This window comes from Musca autumnalis, unplaced genomic scaffold (genome assembly GCF_047663935.1).
Source record: "Musca autumnalis isolate F117 unplaced genomic scaffold, ASM4766393v1 scaffold_4, whole genome shotgun sequence".
Lineage (NCBI taxonomy): Eukaryota > Metazoa > Arthropoda > Insecta > Diptera > Muscidae > Musca > Musca autumnalis.
This window is the reverse complement of record NW_027411977.1, coordinates 135,223,937-135,248,932: the sequence shown is the minus strand read 5'-3', so window position 1 is coordinate 135,248,932 and position 24,996 is coordinate 135,223,937. Positions and strand designations below refer to the sequence as shown.

Sequence of the window (24,996 nt, the reverse complement as noted above, 5' to 3'; positions counted from 1 at the left end):
TCCATAATGGGTTTATAACTCCCCACTTATAAAAAATAACAGCTTATCTTCATGTTTATGATAGGGACAGGCCATGCGTAACAACTGATTGTGCTAATTTTTGCAGTAAAGGTGAGGGAAACGTTCTAGAACTGCACGATCAAACAAACAAAAGTGCAAATTCAAATATTTAGCACATGTGAATAGTTTCAGCTGATGAAACACTGAGGAGGTATTCATTTTAGTTATCATTGTGGTGGTATAGGGGAGTGGTATTCCAGAGTGCAATTTAATGTTTATCATGTGATATAATTATAAAACAACAATGTTTGGAAAAAAGTTCCATCGAATGTAGAAGAGTTTTGATTTGATCTGTCATAGGTGATAAGAAATACAACAACATTTTTTGCAAATAAAATGTTTGAAGAGGTCTAAATAGAGAATGACAAACTAGGAAACATATAAACGTGCCAAACTTTGATTACCCGTTTTTTTAGAGCAACAAAACTCAAATGGAGTGATTTTTAGTCATGACTAAGCAATTGAGTTGTGATTTGTTTATTAGAGTGTTCCAAATATAGATGTTAATTGTTAGATAGTTTAGGACTGTCCTACTCAGAACCGGGAAATGTTTTCCCATCAATTCTCCTTCGGCTTTTGTTTAAACATTTTTCTATTTTTTATTAAATTTCTTAATCTAGAGAATCGTTTTTGAGGACTATACAAATGAACGGAACATCGAAAGAACCTTATGCTTTAAGTGCAGTACACATTGTCAGTTTTGAATGACGATTTTTTGCAATTATCGATAACTGTCCAACCGCCCAGCAACCACAAAATATTTTGTGGTTGCATGATGCATGACAAAAATGAACGGCCACACTAGCAAGCAACAACAAAGCTGTCATTCAAAACTGACAATGTATATCCAGCTTTAGGAGTATGTTTAATCGGGATACACACTATCAGTTTTGACTGTCAGCTTTGCTCAAATAATCGGTTGCTTGCCAGTGTGGCCGTTCATTTTTGCTATTCATCAGGCAACCACAAAATGTTTTGATGCTGCTGGACAGTTTGGCAGTATTCGATATTTCCGAAAAATCGATTTGGATTAGAATTTGTCATCGTGACTCTCTCGACTTCTTTGTAGAGCTGGCAAATTATCAATATTCCCAACATTAGATATTTTCGATATTTCATTTCAAATTATCGATGCTATCGATATTATCGTTAATTTGTCAACACTATTAATTTTAAATTAAAAATGGCGGAAAGTTCTATGCTTTGTTTGACATTTTGCACAAGTACTTCACAGAAATACAAAGGAGAAACAACTTTTGCTTTTATTTAATAAAAAACACAAAAAATGCGGTTTACTTTACCGAAAAATTTGTACGTGTGACTACTGACTTACTATTTAACTTCCGCAAAACCGAAACGCCACGCAACTTTTATTATATTCAAAAGATTTTAAGTTGTGCTGGGTTTACATTTACGAAATCCACTCGATTTTAACTGTCAATTCCTTTGCGTATAAGCAATGGAATTGACAGTTGAAATCGAGTGGATTTCGTAAGTGTAAACCAAGTGTTAGGCGTTTTTAATCCGATAATATCGATAGACAAAACTATCTATCGATATTGAATTTAAAAAAAATCGATATTACCAATAGCGCCATCGAGTTTTTGCCACATCTACTTCTTTGATGTTTGCAATTACCATCATATAAGGGTATAGCTGGATTTGATGGAGTAGCAATGACTTTAAAGTTTAAGCGGGGTACACACGATCAGTTTTGACTGTCGATTTTTCGGAAATATCGATAACTGTCAAACTGTCCAGCAACATCAAAATATTTTGTGGTTGTCTGATGACTGACAAAAATGAACGGCCACACTGGCAAGCAACTGATTATTTGAGTAAAACTGACAGTCAAAACTTATCGTGTGTACCCCGCTTTAAACTGACCAGTAGTGGGATTCTGTAACTCATTTTTGCTGTTATCGATAATTGTCGGTAAAATTAAAATGCTTATAATTTCGATAATTAACGAAATTTTTCGGTAAGTTAACGATGAATAAAAAGTAGTCGCTAGCCTCTACCGACACAAACAGTGATGCCAACTTTTCTTTACGTTTTCAGTCATAATTTTGCGATTTAATTTTACCGATTTTTGTCGGTAACAGCAAAAATGAGTTACAGAATCCCACTACTGCTACATCGTTCCACATTTACATCAAATATTTTTCATTGAAATAAGTATTTTTTTATTTTTAAATATTGCAATATTTACAACAGCTGACGATGGTAGAGATGCTACTTTAGTTTTAAGTAAATATTTTAAGACTATTTCTTGACGTGGTTTTTGCGATTTTATCTTCCTGAAAATGCAATTCAAATAATTGCGAAATATCGAACAATAAAAGATAATTGATATACTGACCTCGAGCTTGAAAAAAATACTTATTTCAATGGTGAACAAAAAGGTCGAAAAAACAACAATAAAGTAAAATCAAATATTTTTCGATTAAACATTTGTTAATTGTATTGAAGATCTGTCAAATTAAGTATTTGACCAAAATATTGTTTCATGTGTCAGTATAAATTAGGTTTAAAAACAGATTTGCCAATAGGTATGTACGATAACTTTCCCTGCAATAATTACTCAATAAGTTCCAGCAACATCTCTAAATCGGGGTATACACGATCAGTTTTGACTGTCAGTTTTGCTCAAATAATCGGTTGCTTGCCAGTGTGGCCGTTTATTTTTGTCAGTCATCAGGCAACCACAAAATATTTTGTGGTTGCTGGACAGTTTGACAGTTATCGATATTTCCGAAAAATCGACAGTCAAAACTGATCGTGTGTACCCCGCTTAAGTTAATTTTACTCTCTCAACCAAGACATTTTTTAGAAAGTTATCGAACAACATTTTGCAAAAACTTACAAGAAAGTCAGCCGTTTTAGTTATTTCAAAATTGGGACATTTTTTTGGTTCAAGGATCTTCAAGTTTTACCACTTTTTACTCGAAAAGCTTTCCCTCGGCATATACGATCCGTCGTGTGACGCTTGCGCGTTGAAAACACCAACCACATGAAAAATGTGTAAGTGATGTATGTCCGTGTTTAGACACACAAATTTCTAGGGAAAGTAAATTCAGTTTATAGGCAATAGGGGGTAGGAAAGAGTATTGAGGTGCTCTTTCCTCTCCGCTCTCTCCCAAAAAACTCAATTTACTTTCCCGAGAAATTTGTGTGTCTAAACACAGACTAAGTTTGTTCTTGAAGTTTTCATGTGGTTGTTGTAACGCGACACTCAACGGATCGTATGTGCAGATCCCTTTACTTAAAATACCACACAATTCATATGAGAGCAGGTTCACAACCTTTTCTATTTTTGCCACTTTTACCATTTTTTAAGGTAAAGGAACAGACCATTCGATTTCTTTACATTGAAGAGATGATTAAAAGTCAGCTGGCCAAACTGCGCCCACATTTGAATAATTTCATGAAAGAAATTTCGTTGAAATATTTTGTTATCGAATAACAACAAAATTTTGATTTTCTTTAAAATTCAAATTATTGTGTATGTGGGGTTGAGTAATTCTGTGCGTGTGGATATGACAGAAAGCATCAGCTGATGCTCATTTTAAAATTCAAATGATTTTAAACCCGATGTTAATGAACTTCGTAAATCGAAATCATTTAAAGTGCATATGTAAATGAGGCGGAAGTATAAATCACAGCTATATCAGGAAATTCCAAACTTCCACATGACTGTTTAAACCACATGATTGAAAATAAAAAAAACCGGACTGTACCTATAAAGATATATATAATGCTTAAGGCATTGTTAATAATAATGTCACAAGTACTGCTGCTCACTTCCCAAAAATAGGTCTGTACGATTTCCCAAATTGTCGATAAACTTTCAACAGCTTTCAAATTTGAATGTATTCCTAAGGCGGCCATCAGACCATCTGCTTTTTCACATGTATGTATGTTGTCACTTTGGGTATACTAATATACAGAACAGCTGATGCCATATGTACATGTGATGGTCTGATGGTCTGATGGCGGCCTAAACAAAATATAGACACAAAATTTACAGCCAGTTTTTGTAAAAAATATTTTTCAAACGTATCGTTCGTACTCAAATGAATCCGTTTAAAATTTGGTTTTTATAAAAAATTGAAAAGCATACTTTTGATTCCGAAAAGCTTTGTATATCAGTGTTTCCATTAATACGGCGTTTATATTATAGTTTTTTGCAGGGTTAACCTTCTTTATTAGGATTTATTTGAAGTATATGCAATGGAAATGACATTTGAAACCCAGACCCACTGGGTTAACCTTGTTATATACAAACGGCCTATAAGTTAATTTTTAACATTCTTTGAATTGTTCTCATTGAAAAATATTGTGGCAATCCCCAGAAAATATTCAATATACAGACAAACATTGGAAACAATTTTCAAAAATGTCAAAATACATTTTGGAAGCGTTTGATCATTATAGTTCAAGTGATACAAATCCACGTCACGAGAGATGTCCAACCGGTGAAGACTCGTGGTGTTCATATCAACGTGATGGGGCAAGAAAAGAGGATTTCATACACGATTACAGACCACTTCCATCAAATGTTTTGGATGCTATTAAGCGCTCGGCACATACGATGCGTTGAGCGTCGCGGTACAACAACCACATGAAAAAAGTGTAAGTGATGCCAAGTTTTTTGAAAAACAACAATGTGGCTGACGCATTAAAGTTAAACATAATTTAACTTTTTTGGGACAACGGGTGTCCCAACGTGTCACTAAACGGACCGTATGTGCCGAGGCCGATTTTTGGGCAAAAATCGGTACATTTTTTCGTTAAAATCGAAATGTTGTCTTTTACAGGTCACTTTTTTGTTAAAATAGATTTTTGAAGATTCTGTCTCGCTTAAAGACAATACTATTAGGTTCTTAAAATACGCATCACAATATATGAAGATCGGCCCATTCGTTTTCGAGCAAGCGTTGGCACCGCAAAACGCTTTAACAAAAAATGGGTTTCACAGGTAGCCATTTACCACAAAACTGTGCAATTTTTTTCAACAACAAAAATTCCAAAGGTAGTTTAAGATGTGCTCTTTCATAAAAGATTTACCTAAAATATTGATAGTTTTCTCAGAAAAAAATTATGAAAATTGAGTTTTTTGGCCATCACAACTAGGGATAACCCCTTAATATAAAAAATTGGAAAAAATCATTGAAGGAAACGAGTTTTTTAGGTTAATTTCCAATTAGCGGTTTTACAACACAATGTACAGCTTAATTCTCAAAGGAGAAGTTAAAGAATACACTATAAAGTTGAATTTTCTAATGTATGATTTTTTAATATATCCACTGTTCTACCTCAAACGGATGCTGACATTTTAAATACTGAAAAATGGGGGTTTTTGAATTTTTGCTCTAATCGGGACGAGCAGCTGGATTTATGTAAAAGCATATTATTTGATTGTAGTACTCGCGATTTCGCATTTCTTAATGCATAACATGAGCGTGTAGCCTTCATAGAATCACAGTAATCTGCGTAAATTTTTCTAAAAAACCTGTTTTTTGGTTTAAAATTAACAAACGTAATTTGATTTCCGTGGAAACCCGCGTAAATTTAGTTTTTTAAAAGTGTTTTGGATGTGTCATTTCTACTCAACTAAATAGAGCGATAAGCCTGCTTAAAATGCGCGAAAACAGATATTTAAAAACTATAGCGAATCCGGAGATACAATTATTTTTTTCTAAAAATTAAATGCGATGCTACATCAAATGATGTGTATTTTAAAGGTTATAATCGAAATCGGATGCGCATAAAATGTAAATGAACTTCGTGGAAATTATGACCATTTTACTGTATTTTGCACCCTAATATTCAACAGATGCTACATCGTGGCCGCCAAATAGAATTTCACAAACTGTACATCAAATAAAAGGGATTGATTCGCTGTGTTGGAAAATAGAATGCGCATCATGTGATTTTCACTATTACGCGGTTAATATGCGTTTCAAATGGTGTAATATTCAATGTAAAGGCCTCGACACATAAGCGGCTGGCTTTCTGACTGAAGTCATTTCTGGGAAAGGAATAAAGAAATGTCAGAACCACATTTGAATTAGGTGGAACTTGGTATTTATTATTTTACCAGAAATGACTTCATCCAGAAAGCCGGCCGCTTATGTGTCGAGGCCTTAAGGTAGAAACACAATGAAATACGCCGCTTTATCACGCTCAGTTTCATGTAAAAGACTAAAGGCAAAGTACTACCTAACTCAAATTAATTAGACAGCATTTGAATTAGGTAGTACTGGGCCTTTAATCTTTGACAATAAACTGAGCGTGAAAAAAGCGGCGTATTTCATTCTGTTCACACCTTTAACATTATTTTAATGTTATGCCACAATTGAATTCCTTGTGATTTAATATAATGTTCTAAAAACATTCGCCAATAGGAAAACTATAAGCGAAACATTTGTTGCAACGTAATATCTTCATTATTGCGTGAAATTTTGACGAAAATGACGAAGAACTCAAACATTTTTTCTTCAACTTTTCCTATAAAACCACAAAAAATTAAAATTAGAATAAAACCATGTTTATATTATAGCCTTTTTGCAGGGTTAACCTTCTTTATGAGGATTTGTTTGACGTATATGTAATGAAATTGACATTTAAAACCCAGTGGGTTTGTTAAATCTGGTTATATATAAACGTACTATAACATGATTTTTATTGTTTTCGTCATATTTTCTTGGTATTTTTGCAAATAACATGAATAATATAGCTCCAACCTTCACAACTAAGGTTTGATTTTATTCCTCACAATGTCTGGATGCTGTTATAATTTTTTACTATATATTTTTTTGTAAGTATTATACCCTAGACAGACGGCAGAGTTAATTTGCATTAAAAATGTCCTAATTTGAATTAATTTTTCACCCTGACAGACGATAGTTTCTGCATTTATGAAACAGCTGTTTGTGTTGTTTGTTTGTACCCAGCAGACCAGTTCATAAAGCTTTACAAAAGTTCGCCAAAATATGCGAAACAAATACACTTTCTACCATTGACCTTTTCACCACGATGAAGCAAAAATAAACTTAATTTATTCGCGATATTTTTGCGTCTTTTTAATATTATAAAACTTTAAAAAACATTTGAAGAAGATATAATTTTCTATAGAATTGGTATGTTGGGTAATGACATTTTTTGTGAAAATAAAAATTTTTAAAAGAGATTTGTTAGAAGGCGTGAAAAACGATTAGCTGCTATTCTACTCGCGAAAGACCACTACTTATTTTGAAGAAACGCGAAAACTGCTGATCTGTTTTCCTTTTTTATCCTCTTAAACATGGAAATTTGACAAAAGACAATTGATTTTCAACAGCATTGCCATATTGAAATTGCTAAATTCAGTTTAAATTTCCTTTGATTTTGTGCATTAAGAATGTGGATAATGCACGAATTAATTTGAATTAAGGCAGTTAATGCAAATTAACGCTGCCGTCTGTCTGGGGTATAAGCGCTATTGTTTCAAAAATATGTTTGTAAATACGTGAAATTATTTAACAAATTTGATTTTTAGCGAATCCATTGAGACTTTTCGATTTTTTTTGCATCATCGCAAAGGGTACGAATTCAGTTAACGATAATAGAATATAACAGCTTACTATATTAACCCTGCGTTTACAAATGACAGGACAGTTGACTTCATGTATTGATTGTCAAAATTCCAAAACTAGCCTGTGTGACGTAGGCGCCCAGACTACTGCAAAAACAGTTGTAAAATTATGAATGAAAATCATCGATTTCCTTTTGTATTCCTTTCACATATTTTGTTTTTGTTCATGTTCTTTTGTTTTCAACACAGTTCAATTATCATCTCACGTCTTTTTAACAATGATGTCAAAAATTTGTTAACCCGACTTTCTGTAATAAAATGATGGACAGCTGGGAGACAGCCGACAAATGTATGTATGTGTTTGTAAATCAGAGTTGTATTTGTAGACAGTCTGTCTTGTGTAAACGCTTAGTTAGCCGCGATTTTTTTTCGAATTTTTTCTATCATAATTAAAACGGTCATATCTTTTGCGCGCAACGATCAAAGTTGGTAACGAAAGCAGATTTGGAATGATGATTTTTTTTCTTAATCTATGTACCAAAAATCATTGATGTAGCATCAACAATTTTTTTTAATTGTTTTTTTAAATAATACTCTTTTAGTCATTCATTCAAAATTTTGCGTTTTAATTTAACCGATTGTCGGTAGCCATTTTTTATAAAACAGATGTAAGTCAAATCGGTTTCGCTCTACGACCATCCATAGAATTTCATGTTTAATAAAAACTGCTTCAGATATTCGACCTACTCTAATACACAAAAAACTGACTGTATAAATAAAACAAATGTGGAAGTACTAACAACAAAAAATGAGTGTTAATTAATAATCGTTGCTAATTGAAGCACGAGTTGTTTGAACCCAACACCGAAGGTGTCATACGTGCAGTTCCTCACAAACACATTCAACGTCATTTAGCGGCTACATTTACTGCTTTGGGTTGGTTTGTTCCCTCCTGAGTGGGTAACTAACTGTGCAGAAAAATAAAATAATTTTGTTGAACAGTGTTATACAATAAAAATTTATAAAGACAGTAAAAATAAAAGATAACTTTATTTTAAAAAATTGTAAATCAGTACAGGTTGCTGGGGTTTTTAATATGACAACACAATTTCTCACAAACAATAACATTTAAGTAGGTAATAATTGTTAATCAATCTAGGGATCGGATCGATAATACACTTAACTAGTCAAAGCCAGACTAACAATTGTTTATATAATTTGTTTTGGCTTAAAATGATGTCTTCAGCATGACGTAGTAGCGTCTATTACAATTTGATGGATTTTTAACATGGACAATTTTAAATAGATTATATCAGTTGTCATTAGAAAAACATATACATACAAATATATGTAGATTATAGCAACAACAAATGTACTTTAGAATTTTTCTGTTTGAATTTAATGGACAAATAATTTTTTTATCATCATGAAATTGTTTACGATTTGAGGGTATTATAAACAAATTAAAGAGAAGACAGACAAACTTTGTTTCAATTATTGCAAACAAATTTCTTAAATGAATTATAATAAGGTTTAATTAATAATAATTATGGTTTGCTAAATTTTGTTATGGTATGACTCATGCCTTAATCAGGGTACACACCATCAGTTTTGACTGTCGATTTTTCGGAAGTATGGATTGTTGTCAAAAACTTGGTTTAGACTATGCACTTATACGATGATTAAGTGCATTATCTCGATTTATTTGACATATATTGTACAAAAATGACAACTTAAATAGTCTGGATTTGTTAAACCAAGCATAGTCTAAACGGGGTAAAACTGTCCAACAACCACAAATCAATTCAATCCCACGGCAGCGGGTTCTTTCGTATCGGATTGACCCGGAACAACACAAAACCAATGTTCCGGCCAGCGGCTGCCACCTCAGTGTGTACATGTTCGTATTTGTTTCGTTTTTCTGTATTGGGAGCAGCATATCCCGGAATGCCTGCTCCGAATTCTATTGGTCCGAGCCGGGACGGAGGAAAACCCAGGACCAATATATCTGTGCTCAGTTTGTCACATCCGCATCTTCACCCACATCCAACCTTCGGTGAGATGCAATAGATGTCAGGAGTGGGTGCATCTAAGGGGTTGCTCTGGACTCGTCCACGTGAGGGACTACGATAGGGACTATGTTGCTGCATGCTGTGTGAACACAGTCCCCAGTGAGTCGTCGTCGGATTACGAGACTCCCTCGTCGTCTGATTACGAAACTCCCCCGCAGTCCCCAGATAGAGTTGCTAAATGTATACATCCCGCTGAGAAATAGCTGTATCCCTGATTATAGGCCTGACATTATCCCGCTCTTGCAAGGTCATAATCGTCTGGTCCTGGGGGATTTTAATGCGCATCATGAGATGTGGCATTCGGCCCTCGGAAACGACCAGAGAGGTACAGCGCTGGCTGAGCAGATTGATAGCTCTACGTTTTGCACGGTCAATGAGGACGCCCCTACCAGAATTACAGGAGAGTGTCACAGTTCGCCTGACTAACCATCGTGTCACCTGGTCTGACAAATGACGTTACCTGGCAACCCGTCATTTCCCTTGGATCAGACCATCTCCCCATAATTGTCTCCATTAGCAGACCACCCGACTTCATCACCTCTGAACGCCGCACGTTCGTCAATCATAAAAAAGCTGATTGGCCGAGTTTCAGACAGTTCACCAATCACCGCTTCAGAGAATTGCCCAATCCTTCTGATGTTCGGGTAGCGGAAAGGATGTTCCGATACATCATCACTGCTGCAGCCGCTCGCCATATCCCTGCTGGTCGAATACCCGAAGTAAGACCAAATTTCCCAGCAGAGGCGACGGGATTAGCAAATGAGCGTGATGAGCTTCGTCGTATCAACCCCAATGACCCCAGAGTCAGGGAGCTGACACTGGAAGTTAACAGGCTGGTCGGCGATCATAAGCGGAACAAATGGTTACATCATCTGAAGAGCTGCAACATTGGAGCCGGTATAGGTGAATTGTGGGCAACGGTTAAGTCACTCTCGAACCCTGGAAGAAGGGAAGATAGGACCTCAGTCACGTTTGGCGACGTTACGTTGACTGACCCGAAGAGGTGCGCAAGTAATTTCAATCGACAGTTTGTCGAGCATCCCGAGAGTGACAGGGCGAAGAGAAGAGTATTACGTCGCATCAGATCTCTTCCTGCCGAGGATGAACCACCACAATTTACAATGGATGATGTTGCCAATGCCATCAGGAACGCTAAATCATCCAAAGCGTTGGGCCCTGATGGAATCTCCATGGTAATGTTGAAGCAGCTGGATGAGCCGGGAGTCGAGTATCTCACCAAAGTCTTCAACTTGTCGCTAGCCACCCTCGTTGTTCCCGAAGTCTGGAAAATGGGCAGGGTGGTCCCACTACGGAAGCCAGGCAAGGATGTCAGCAAAAGTGAATCGTACAGACCGATTTCGCTTTTGTCGCCCGTAGCAAAGACACTTGAGGCCTTGCTCCTCCCCAGTATCAGAAATAGCTATCAAGTTGCCGATCATCAACATGGATTACGTAAGCAGCACAGTACGACAACAGCGCTGCACGCCATTACCACATATATGTGTAAAGGACTCAACCAGAGACGGCCGTGCGATAGAACAGTGATGGTGGCGCTTGACTTATCAAAAGCCTTTGATACAGTCAGGCACTCCACGCTGTTTGAGGACATTGAGCAGACAACCCTCCGGCCAAACTTGAAACGTTGGATAGTCAACTATATATGTGAACGCCAGTCGTACGTGGAATTCAGGAATAAGAAGTCCAAACCCCGTAGAGTGAAACAGGGAGTTCCCCTGTTTAACCTCTACCTCTCCTGTATTCCACCCCCTCCAGACGGCATTGAGATCGTGACGTATGCGGATGATTGCACGATCCTGGCGTCGGGTACCTTTCCTGATGACATCTGTGAGAGACTGAACAACTATTTAACCGATCTTACCACCTTTTTCCATTCGAGGAATATGCAGATTTCCTCCACAAAATCTACAGCCACTCTGTTCACCACATGGGAAGCGCAGTTTGGACGTGAGTTGAATGTCGTGATCGACGGTAGCAGAATTCCGACAACAAACTGCCCTAAAATTTTAGGGGTCACATTCGACACTACATTCACGTCGCACAGTGTCACGACCGTGGCCAAAAATGGTAAAAACTAAATACTTCGTTGAACAAATTTATTGATGGGGAGTGATAGAAAACATATTAATTAAGAAGAATCTGAATTTTGGTACTGATACGTGAAGTAGTTTTTGCTATATGAGGATTTAAATCCGACAATTTTAGTTAATACCTATTTTTGTGTTTTTTTTCTAAAATTAATAAATTATATTATGCGTTAATATTTAAAATTTAAAAGTCGCGGTCGCTGCAGAAATGGTTCCTAAGTTCTCTTGGGATGTAATAAACTTGGCTACACCTTTGTTTGCATGTAAATATTAATCATATGGTGTTTACATTTACCCAAACATGTATTACTAAGTTTATTAATTTTCTGAAGCAAATTTTAAATTGAGTGGAGTGGGAAAAAAATTGTATAAAAGTGTATATCGATATTTTTTGCTGTATGAGTAGTAAAAAGTGAGTACTTCAAATATATAAAGGTCCCAGCTGCAGAGGTTTGCAGACGAATGTGTCACTTCTCTTTTTCAGCGACCACCTCACTGAGAGGATACCCCCTTTTTTAACAAATCGTTTTGCAGTGTTGGCTATAGCCCGAAAACGAATGAACCGATCATCATATATTTTTGTGGGCTTATTAAGTACCTAATAGTCTTGCTTTATAACGAGAGAATTTTTAAAAATATAAATTTTTAAAAAAATTGTGAACAACGACCACTAATCGGTCAAAAATTTTTTTAAAGGAAATTTCTCATATATAAAGGCAAGAGTTTGATATATTCAATATGCTCGCAAACAATATGAAGACTAAACACCAAATTTCAGTCATATCGGGTGGATATTGAGGCCACAACACTCAAAACACCGAAAATGAGGAGGCACGGTTCTATGGGGGCTATAGGAAGACGAGGACCTACACCGACATATTTCTGGTGGAAGGTTATTAGTCCCCCAACGGAGACTTAATACCAATTTTCAGCCATTTCGGTGTGATAATCAGGCTAAAACCTCCAAAATACCGAAAATCGGGAGGTACCGTCCTATGGGGGCTATATGAAGGTGTGGACCTATGCAGACAAATTTCATGGTGAAGGTATAATGCCCCCTGCGAAGACTAAATACCCAATTTCAGCAATTTCGGTGTAATAATGAGGCTAAAATCTTCAAAATACCGATAATCGGGAGGTACCGTTATATGGGAGCTATATCAAAACGTGGACCTAAGCCCACAATTCTCTGTTGGAATGTTTGATACCTCTGCCGAAGACTAACCACGAAATTTGAATACTTTCGGTTGGTCATTGTGTCTTAAGCATTCAAAATACCGAAAATCGGGAGGTACGGTTCTATGGGGGCTATATCAAAACGTGGACCGACCAACCCAAATTTTTGTCCTGAAGATTGTAAGTCAATAATAGGTACGTGTACCAAAATTGATGCACCTACGACAACTCCTTCTATTTTTGGCCACAGTTAATATGAACTCGCGACATAGTGCGTCGTGCGCACACGCCACAGCTATCTGCGACAAGTTGAAAAGTAGGAACAACGTCCTCAAGTCCCTGGCCGGCAGCACTTGGGGTGCAGATAAAGAAACCTTGTTGGCCACGTATAACGCGATAGGTCGGTCTGTGGTAAGCTATGCGGCTCCAGTCTGGTCCCCGAGATTGTGTGATTCGAACTGGAAAAAGATTCAAACTTGCCAGAATGCCGCCCTGAGAACAGCGACAGGGTGCCTCCCCAAATCTTCAGTGGACCATCTACATGAGGAGGCAAAAATTCTTCCTGTAAAGCAACACAATGAGATGCTTTCGTTGCAGTACCTGCTTGGATGTTATCGTGTGAGCCATCCCAATCACCATCTTGTGGGTAGGCCCGGCCCATTCAGGGAGATCAGGAAGGATATCCATGGGAGAGGTCCAACGATACAGGAGAGAACCCCTAGACCAACAAGCATATCAAGCAGGATTGAATAGCATTCACACGGACGCAGTTGCCAAGGCCTTAAGCAATTATAGTGTGAATAAAGTACTCGGAGTACATCCTCCATCTATCGCAGCTGAGGAGCGTCAGCTGCCACGACAAACTAGAGTAGTTTTGGCTCAACTACGCTCGGGATATTGCAGTCGCCTAAATTCGTATTGGGCGGAAATCGATCGCGCCGTGCAAGACATATGCCCAGTATGCGGCATGGGCCCGCATGACACACAACACCTTTTTAACTGCCCCGCCAAACCTACCCATCTAACTCCAGTGGATCTGTGGCTACATCCCATCGAAGCAGCCACTTTTCTGGAACTGGAGATAGACCCAGAGCCAGACTGAAGAGAGGAACTAAGAAATAAACATAACAAAAACACTGTTACAACAACAACCACAAAACATGTTGTGGCAAAAATGAACTGATAGTGTGTAACCCGCCTTAGTTTATTCAACAAAACAAAATTGAAATTGGATTGAAATCGGGTTGCTCAACACCACACTGAAAACTTGACAGATGGATGCTTTCTGTGTAACATAAAAAAACATGTAACAAAGTATCCGTTAGCTTTGCCTACAAATATATACCCTCTCAAAGATCATAGTGTTCAAATGTATGAAATCGGAGGAAAATATATGTATGTATATTTATATATGGGAGCTGCATACGTACATATATCCGAATCTGAACCGTTTTCGAAATATTTTGGTGAACATATTTTTAATCCAAAATCCGTTATTTTTTCAAATTTCGTCATCGCTTGCTTTTTTATTAGATTTCATTTTAGCGAATATTTTTTAACTTAAGTGGGGGAGGTACCGAAAGGAGTGGTCAGATAAGTACCACAACAACAATGTTCGGACGTTGTCGAGCGCTCCAGCCACTCACATGACTCACATGATGGCCGTAGGGGTTTTTTCATATTTCACGTTATTTTCTCAGAAAGTATGGACTTGTCCCTGAAAGTACTGTGGAATTATATAGTCGATATTCGAACCTGAAATGGTGCGATTACGCACCATTTTAGCGAAAAGTTTTGAACTTCTTTGAGTGGATCGATATGATTCATCGTCGAACATAAACTAAGTCTAGACAATAGGGTTTTTTACAGCTTTCGGGCCATTTTCGCAGGGTATGGTCTTGCCCCTGAAAAAGATTGTACCGTCGCCAAGGACAATTGAGACTTGTCTTACGTCAATGAGTTCACCCCGATTCATATAAGTTCAATGATATGACACCTATTTTTTATAATAAAGAAGTTTTACATTCAGGAAATGTCGCCAACATTGTCACCGTTGAAAATGTGATACTCCAAAACGTGGACCTATTTTTGATGAAGAAGTTTATTGATCACTGGGAACATTAAGTGTAAATTTGCCGTTGATTTGGTCAGACAATGTAGCTTAAAATTTAAAAATATCTTAGCTTAAAATTTAAAAAAATCGGGCGGGAACCATACTATGGTGGAGGGTATACAAATATGTATTGTAATTCAAATGGTTGAAATTAAGAGGCATAGTTACTTCAACTCTAAAAATTACACAATAGAATTATATTCCTTTGAAAACGAAATCCCAAGTGTTTCATACTCCATTTTATTTCAAGTATACAAATGTGCTCAATGTTCCAAGAGTAGAAAAGTGTGACCTCTACCTTTTTGGGCTAATTTTTATGCTATTTACTGAGCATTTAAAACGCCCTGTTTTAAAATTGAACATTAAATTCCGTTTTGTATAATTAGTTTGTTTACATTCATTCTTTGTAAAATTATTTCTTTGTAAAATTGTTTCCAGATACAGCTTGATAAGGGCCCTAAGACAGGAAAACAAAAAAATGTACACAAAAAGGCATTCGAAAAATTATTTAGAAGCATTTCGTATTTTGTTGTCTTAATTGAATTCTCTACTCATTTTATTTTCTTCAGCCTCAAAGTATGCTTTAAATTTGAATGCTTTTTTTAGAAAAAAACGTACACATCAAAAAGCTTTTTTGTTTAAAGAACGGTTATAACAAAATTTTACATTCAATTCAATTGAATTCATTAATGAATCACATAAAAGAATATTTTTTTACTTACCGCATCTCATCGACGGCCAATGACAAATACCATAAGGCGAACATATTGCTGAAAGAACAAAGAAAAGAACAAATAAAATTGTTAATTTGTGAATTATAGACTTTATTACAAATTTTATTATGATAATTATTTCTATAATTAATTACAGGCCTGCAAAGTAAAAAAAAAACGGATGTATTTATGTTAACAACACCCATGAACATTAAAAGAGCCACGATCATTGGATCTGTATGGAATGTACTCACACTTAATGGAATATGCACAGTTTTCACACTGGTAACTGCGTTGACCAAAAAGAAAGAGTAAAAAGGCTAAAGTAAAAAGTTCAATCTCTCAAATAAAATGCTCGCCGTTTAATTTTGTCACCATTTTTAATTTGAATGCAAGCATTTTGAGAGATTCCATCATGAAGAAGAATAAATACCAATTGGGCGAAAATTTATTTTCTAGCTTTTAGTGCATTTATAAACAAAACACTGTAGCTTAAGATTTTTAATTATTTTTTTATTTTTGACTTTTTATAAAATACAATTTTTTTGACCACTGAGAACCTCATAGCCAATTTACTAGCAATTTAGGCCGAAAATGCAGATAAAGACTTTAAAATGCCTGAAATCGGGTGGTACCATTATATGGGGGCTATACCAAAACCTGGACCTATGTTATCCTCCGAACTTCCGAACAACCTCTTCCGAACCTCCGAACTGCCCTTTCTATCTTCAACGGAATCCCGTAACCAAATTACAGACATTTTAGGCAGGAAATGTAGATAAAACCTTCAAAATGCCTCAAAATGCCTGAAATGGGGTGCTACCGTTATATGGAGACTATACCAAAACCTAGACCTTTGTTTGGTGCAGAAGATTTCCAACTTCTGGGAACCCCAAATGCCGCATTACAGCCCATTTGAGCAGAAAATGTAGATAAAAAGTGAGAAAGTTCCTGGACTATTGAGAACTCCAAATGCTAATTTGCAGCCAATTCGGGCCAAAAGTTTAGATTAAATCGTCAAAATACCTGGAATCGGATGGTACGGCTATAGGCAAAAATGGACCCATTTTCATGTTTTGTCACCCAAATCTGAAAAGTGTGCAAGGTTCTAGTTCGATAACAGACACCAAAGCAAGTTAAAAAAAAAACATTGTAAAAATGGGCTATATCAGTACCGCCGATTTCAGTCATTTTGACGTTTTTAGATACATTTTCAGACCAGATTATTCTAGTGGTTAGAAAACTTATTTACCAAAATTGTGGACATAGACCCATAGTTTAAGTTCGAAAATGGGTTATAGCGGTCCACTCCTTCCGGTACCTCCCCCACAAAAGTTCGAAAATGTTCAGAAAATTTGTACGCACTATAACTCTTGAAGTGAGTGACCGATTTGGTCCATACTTTGCACATCGTGAAATTTCTACCAGACTTAGATTAGGTTCTAATGTGGACTCGGTCCACTCTTTCGTGTACCTCCCACACAAAATTTCGAAAAAGTTCAGTTTAGGACCTGCTATCGAATCACATTGATTTTTGGTATAGCAACTTGTATTCACTGCCCCCCATACGACGGTACAAGTTGAAGATTAGCCATATCGGCCATATCACTCCTTCAGGTACCTCCCCCACAAAAGTTCAAAAATGTTCGGAGTGTCCGCTTTGGTCCATGCTTTACACATCCTAATATACATATCTACCAGATATAGATCAGGTTCGAATATGGATTATATTTGTCCACACCTTCGGGTACCTCACACACAAAATTTTGGATAAATTCACTTTAAGACCCGCTCTTGAATCACTTTGATATTTTTTGAAGCAACTTGCATTCGCTGCCTCAATTACGACAGTAAAAGTTTTTTCTGGAGCAAGTTCATACTTCTTGAGAAAACAGTCCGAAAGGTGTAAAAACCCCCTATGGCACCAAATGTAGTGGCTTGAACCGAATACTACGTTCGTCCACACTTTGAATATCGTAATATTTCTTCGAATATTAGATGAAATTCGAAGGTGGTGCTTATAGGTCCACTCCTTCCGGTACCTTCCCCACAAAAGTTCGAAAATATTCGCAATATCTCAGAAACGGAGCAACCGATTTGGTCCAAACTTTGGATATGGAAATATTTTGTCCAAACTTAGTTCATGTTCAAATTTGGGCCTTATCGGTCCAATCCTTGGGGTACCAACCGCACAAATGTTCAACATTTTTGGTTGATAAGGTTTCGTTCGAGATTCCATTGGATATTTTTACCGGGGGTTTCCTAGTGACCCTGTTTACAGCGATATTTTGTTTTTCGTAGGCTATCTATCGATATCCCAAAATTTTGAGCTTTAATCCGATCAATATTTTGTCGGTTCTTACGCCCAAAATTTTTAAAACCCCACAAAATACATAAGTTTTTTTTGGGAAAAAAGGATTTCAATCCACACAGGCTGAGGGTATATCTCTGTCGGCAAAGCCGACTGATACTTTTTCACTTGTTTTCTCTTTAGTTACATTTTCAGACGGAATTACCTTAAATTTGGCATTTAGGGTTCCTAGTGGTCAAAAAACTTATCTACCAAAAAATGTGGACACAAGTTCATGTTTTGTTAAATCCACCATATAACGATACCGCCCGATTTCAGGTATTTGGAAGCTTTTTTGTCTTTTATATTTGCCAGTGGTTAAAAACATTCTGAATTGTGGGCATTGAACATTCGTAACAGAAAAAAACCTAATTACTCTAAATTAGTTCAGAATACTTCATGGTTGAGGGTTTGAAATGTTCGGCCCTGCCGAACTTGATGCTTATTTACTTGTTTGACTTCTTCTCAGAAATATTTTTGAAGCCGCCTTGGTCGAAGACGTACCTTTATCTGAATAAAGGCCTTGACACATAAGCGGCTAGCTTTCTGGCTGAAGTCATTTCTAGGACAGGAATAAAGAAATGTCAGAACCACATTTGAATTAGGTCGAACTTGGTCTTTAGTTTTTTTTTACCAGAAATGACTGCCAGAAAGCCAGCCGCTTATGTGTCGAGGCCTTAAGAGCTTCCCTCCCAACTTGGGGGCAGCGATAGGGGTTCCTCCCGTTCTTGAAGTGGGCATTTCGCTGATACGAAATTGCCTCATAGCTATGTGAGAATAGATCATCTCGAACTTCTTTGAGGTTCGATCTAATTAATGATGGGCAAATATGGATGATACCTCTGATCTCCTAAAATGCCAAAGCCAAGAAGCAATGTATGTAAGACGTACCAGTAAATAAGATATCAGCTGATTAGATCGAACCTCAAGTTTATGAGGAGTTCCTCCTCCAATGCTTCCAGCCTAAGAAGTAATAGTTTGTCTGATTTATTCGACTCTAAAACGGATGAGAATGAGAAGTTCCTCTATTTAAACTATCATGTATGTATGTCGTCCCCGCCCGTAGCTACAGCCGTTTCTTTGTCACACAAGAGCTGGCGACAGCAGTGAGGGATTCGCTATCAATGTCCATATTTGTAATGGCCAGGTATAGTGAAGTTGATGTACTTGTGGAAGTGAAGACTAGGAGTGCCAAGACATCCACAGCTACATCAGTCGAATATTAATTTTCGGGTTCTTTGGCTTTTTAGTTAAAGTTCTTACCTATAAACATGAGATATTGATTAGTGGAGGGACTGACATCGACCGCAGTGTAGCCTCCTTACCACGGCAAGGACTTGACAACTAATTAAGCCTATTACTCGTTAAGACGTTTAGGCCCCGTTCAAATACATTTGGTGTCTTACTGCAAAACTTGAAAACACGGAAGGCACGTGGTCGCTTAACACCCGGTGTTTCTTTTGAGGTCGGAGATCACTACCCTATAAGTATATCGTTCGTCCCCAATGTGTACAGTGGAATAGTCATTCCACCTCCTTGGTTTGCGACAAGATTCCTCATCCTTTCTCAACCGAGCTTGGAACCGGCTTCGTCGAGGGAAAATCCCGCTTAAATATCCGTTGCTAATTCCCACTTCTGTGGGGTTCGTACACAGAAAAAACTATTTCAAGTACTGTTACATATTTTCGTTCGTGATGTAGTTTTTTCATACTGTGCAGGTACCTCACATAAGATACATGCTTATTACCAGTTTCTTATTACCATCCGAAAGCCACTATTTTTTCAAAAATATGTAAGATTTTCATGAGATACAAAATCACATTCATATTTTTCCCTATATTCCAGTATTTGCTCTCTCATATTTCCTCTCTTGGTTGGTAAATTCTCTCAACTTTGTTCTCGTTTTCTTTTGAATGGTCTCATCGTCTCACCATCGAATTGACAATGTATCAACAAACCACAACACAATCCCCACCATCGAATCACCTTCACATTGAGACTATATCAGTGTTCACCAGCAACAATAAATTCAACCGCTGCGTTTGTGTTGGGCGCACACACGAGATTATCTATCCCTCTCTAGATAAACATCGTGTGCGTTAATTCATTGCTGAAACAAAGAAGATTATCGGTGGTGAGAGTAACGTTCAAACTCACCACAATTGAGATTGTGTGTGTTCACACAGACACGGCTCGCGAGCCGTGGTGTGTGGTTGTTGTTAGTCCCAATAATAACAAAAACAGCAACTCGTCAAAAGTGTTTTTTTCAATCTCTCAGAAAAAAACAGTATTTTTTTGCTTTTTGAAAGGCGTTCATGAAATGCAGAAATTTGAACCTTGGAAAGACTTTATGAACACTATTCCTGAAATGCAGTAATTATTTTTTTCTGTGTACTTTGTTTAGAATTACTACGTTCTGCAAAAGATTGCATGGTCGAATTCACATTTGTCATGTTCGAATATAATTTGTCGCTCCCTGCCAAAGAATTCGCAGAAGAGTCTATTTTGTGATATACTTATAGCGGTTTGCTCGGAGGCGATGAGCTATTTTTCTTTTGAAAGGGTTTTTGTGGTGATATGTTCTTCAGAGTCAAATTTTGCGTCAAATTTCGCCGTTTTGGCTATCTGAGCCATTACTTATTTTTGCGTATTTTGAAATGCACTCGGTCATCCGGATTGAATTTACTTTTTGTTCCACGAGTAAGAGCAAAATAGTGTAATAATACGCACCTCTTCTATGTCTATATTGACCGGGATCGAATATGAGAATATGAGATTAACACTTAAAATAGTAAAGAACATCACAAAAATCTTCAAAATCGAAGGAGGTTTCAGGTTTTCCAGCTTTCCTTTTTCATTCGCGAAAACATCTTCGATAATTTTGCTCAACTTGCAACTGGCAGCTTGCAAATCAACCGAGGCTTGGTAGCAATTCAAAAATCCCATTACCAAATAGTGGGTCTCGAACCATGGTATAATAAATAAAGTGCAAGTGACAATCAGTTGGGGTCTTTCTTGTTTTGTAAAAGAAGTTATAAGGGTCTGACTCCCATTTTTTTGCGGGGAAAGATGACCAGCATGGTATTATTAAGTTTTATGCCAGTGTTTCCAACACCGCCATCCCTAATAAGTTTTGAAACTTGTACACTCACTTTCTAAAAACGATAACATAACGAAATTTTATCTACAGTCTAGGGAAAAAATAATTTACACTCTCTTATCTGATGACAGCAGTATTTCCCCTCGCCCCACACAATTGTTTATTTGCTATATTGCCCGACTTAACACATTTGTGTGAGTGTGTGTTGGGCAATAAATAGTATGTCATCACATGTTGAAAATAAATTTGCACAATTTGCGATTAGTGGCAAATTGTTGTTGTGTCTAATATGCTTTCATCATATACTGTAGGCGAGTAAGCTGCAATAAGCAGTAGATTGACAAAATATTTTTAATGGGAAAAGAAGAATAGATCGATAAAAATTCTATTTCCCTCGAACTTAGCTAAATGAAGAAAAATATGCTTCTCTCACATCAATAAGTGCAGCCCGATTCTATATTTAGTGCAATTATATGGGTCGTGCACCGAGAAAAGATTTAACACGGCTTAACTTAATGGAGAGAGTGAGAAAATTCACGTGGAATTTACGTTCAGAATAATCCGTATTGTGAATCTTCTCTAATACAAGTACAAGTGTTGTGTTTTAGATAAATTATTTTTTTATATTGAGTCATCGAATAAAGTAAAATGTTTCACTGTGCAAACATTTGCCCGCCTTATATCACGGGATTACATCATTAGATTAAACAATTGCTACAAACATTTTCACATTTGTGTGAAAAAACGACTTGTTTTAATGTTGTTGTTTTCATCGTTTGTTTGGGTGAAAAATCTATCTTGACATTGAAATTTCCGATTGATTCATGTGGTGCCGGTTATGGTTACATTTCAGTCAACTTAATACGAGGGATAGTTTTAAAAGTTTTAAGAACTATGTGAAACATTTTACTACTACAATTGTTAAAAGTTTGAAAACCTCATGGAAACTAAGATAAATGAAAGGGGAATTACTACTTAATAGGACACAAAATGCCTTGTATGTATACTGTAGGGTTGTTTATTTCCGGAAAGAACTATTTCCATAGCATCGCCTTTAGACATACCTTTTGCTTTGAATATTGACAAAACTAGATTCAGAAACAAAGACTACCTGTGGTATATGTAAGAGAAGGCCTGTAATTGTTTTATAATAACCTCGGGGAGGTATGAATTGACATACATATCGCTCATTTACTCAAAGAGTGTCACATCTCAAAAAGTCATGTTTCGAGAAAAACGCGTTTTAAGTTGCTGAAATTTGAATTCTCTCTTTTTACACAGATAATAAAATATGTACTTGAATCATCTTTTGTAATTGGACCACGTCCATTTTTTTTTATTTTTTTCTACAAAAACTACTGAACCTTTAATTGCCAGAGAATATACAGAGATGTCCCACGGAGAAAATATGCTACAAACATATGTTCTTAAATTTCGGAGGGAGCGGGGTATCTCACCTATTCTCTTTTTTAAAAGTTGTTTTTTATAAATAAAAATCAAATGTCGTTCATTGATAATTGCATCAGCTGAGAACGTAGATTTGTATATTTTTTAAATGTTCGTCATACGTCATACTTAGGTTTTTTATGGAAAAAAATTTGACCACTCCCACTTTTTTAAATATGTTATATTTGTTGATAAATTTCGGGGGGCTATTGTTTTATAATCGCCATATTTGCTAAACTTATGTATGCATCGGCTAGCAAATATTCTTTCTTGGTATGTTATATCTAGACAGCGGAATCCTATGCAAATGCATATATGGTTAGGATGGTCGTAGAGGAAATCCGATTAGACAGAAACTCGTTTTATCACAAAATAAAAGGAATTAGGCCCAGAAATTTTCGCATATTGGGCCTATTTTGACATATTTCTACATATTTGCAAAAAATGAGCATATGCAAACCCATATGCAAAAATATATACAAGGATTTGTGGTCTAAATATCCCACCGAAATGGCTGAAATGTGGTATTAAGTCTTCGTTAGGGGTATGAAACTTTACACCTGAAATTTGTCTGCATAGCCTCCATAGAACGGTACCTCCCGATTTCCGATATTTTGAAGGTTGTGGCCTCAACATCACACTTAAATGGCTGACATTTTGTATAAAGCCTTCGTTGGGAGTATAAAACTTTCCAACTGAAATTTGTCAGTATAGGTCCACATCTTCATATATCCCCCATAGAACGGTACCTCCCGATTTTCGGTATTTTGAAAGTTGTAGCCTCAATATACCGAAATGACTGAAATTTGGTATTTAGTCTTCGTTGGGGGTATAAAACATTCCACCTGAATTGTCTCGGCATAGGTTCACGACTTCATATAGCCCACATAGAACGGTACCTCCGGATTTCTGGTATTTTGAAGGTTGCGGCCTCAATATCCCACCGAAATGGCTGACATTTGGTATAAAGTCTTCCTTGAGGGTATACAACTTTCCACCTCAAAATTTCTCGATATAGGTCCATGTCTTCATATAGCCCCCATAGAACGGTACCTCCGGATTTCTGGTATTTAGAAGGTTGTGGCCTCAATATCTAACCGAAATGGGTGAAATTTGATATTAAGTCTTCCTTGGGGGTAAACAACTTTCCACCAAGAATTTGTCCGTTAAGGTTCAGGCCTTCATACAGCCCCCATAGAACGATACCTCCCAATTTTTGGTATTTTGAAGGTTGATGCTGTGGTTATACATTTCTCTATTTTATTGACTTGTCTGAAAAGAATTTTAAACAGAAAAATTGTACAAACATTTTTGTACCTATTATTGAAATATTTGTTGCATAAGAAAATATGTAAAATGCATAAATTGTGCATAATTTTGCATATGTCATATGTTTCGATTGCAATTTAATCAGAAGCCAAAAATATGCCCAATCCCAAAATTTTAGATCAATCGGACCAAAAATAGGGGTTGCATAAAATTCCGCTGTCTAGTTATATGTCGAAAACTAAAGGCAGGAATTTCGGGGGAGGCACGGTATGTCACATATTAAGAAACTTGTTGTTTTTAAAAACAACAAAAACCCGAGATCAAGCTGGATTATTTTACAACAACAAAATAAAACACATCTCAACAAAACTGCCAAAGTGAATCTGAAATAAGTAGGAAAAGCGTTAAGTTCGGTCGGGCCGAACTTTTTATACCCTCCACCACAAATTTCAGCCATTTTGGTGGATTAATGTGGCCACAACCTTCAAAATACCAAAAATCGGAATCTACCGTTCTATGGGGGCTATGTGATGGCGTGGACCTATACCTACAAATTTCTTGGATAAAGTTTTATACCCCCAACGAAGACTAAAGACCAAATTTCAGCCATCTCCGTGTGATACTGAGGCCAAACCCTTCAAAATATTATGGTAGAAACATTTCCTAGTCTCTGGAAACACAAAATACAAAGTTACAACCGATTCTGTTGTCAAATGGGACTAATACATTCAAAATATATTAAAATGACGCGTACTTTATACGGGGCGTTATATGGGGGCTATACCAAAACGTGGACCTATATAAACCAACTTTGGTAGGAATGTTTTTTGGCCTCTGGAGACACAAAATACAAAGTTACAACCAATTCGGTGGTAAAATGGGACAAATATCTTAAACATTCCTTAAAACGACGACGCGTGATTTTCACACATTTTTGTATGATTCGTGTTTTAGCCACAACAATGAACTGGTAACATTTTGTCATAATTGTGGGCTGTAGAGCGATTTCCTAA

At 36.7% G+C, this 24,996-nt stretch overlaps 1 protein-coding gene across 2 annotated transcripts in view; it reads right to left on the bottom strand.

Annotated features, from left to right (window-relative positions):
* Argk1 (Arginine kinase 1) overlaps positions 1-24,996 on the bottom strand; it is a 119,463-nt gene that overhangs the window by 80,471 nt on the left and 13,996 nt on the right. For both annotated transcript variants that reach the window (XM_073984530.1, XM_073984572.1), the window contains exon 3: positions 15,828-15,875. In XM_073984530.1, the coding sequence (XP_073840631.1) occupies positions 15,828-15,871 (44 nt within the window). In that variant the 5' untranslated portion in view covers positions 15,872-15,875. The remainder of the gene's footprint in view (positions 1-15,827; positions 15,876-24,996) is intronic.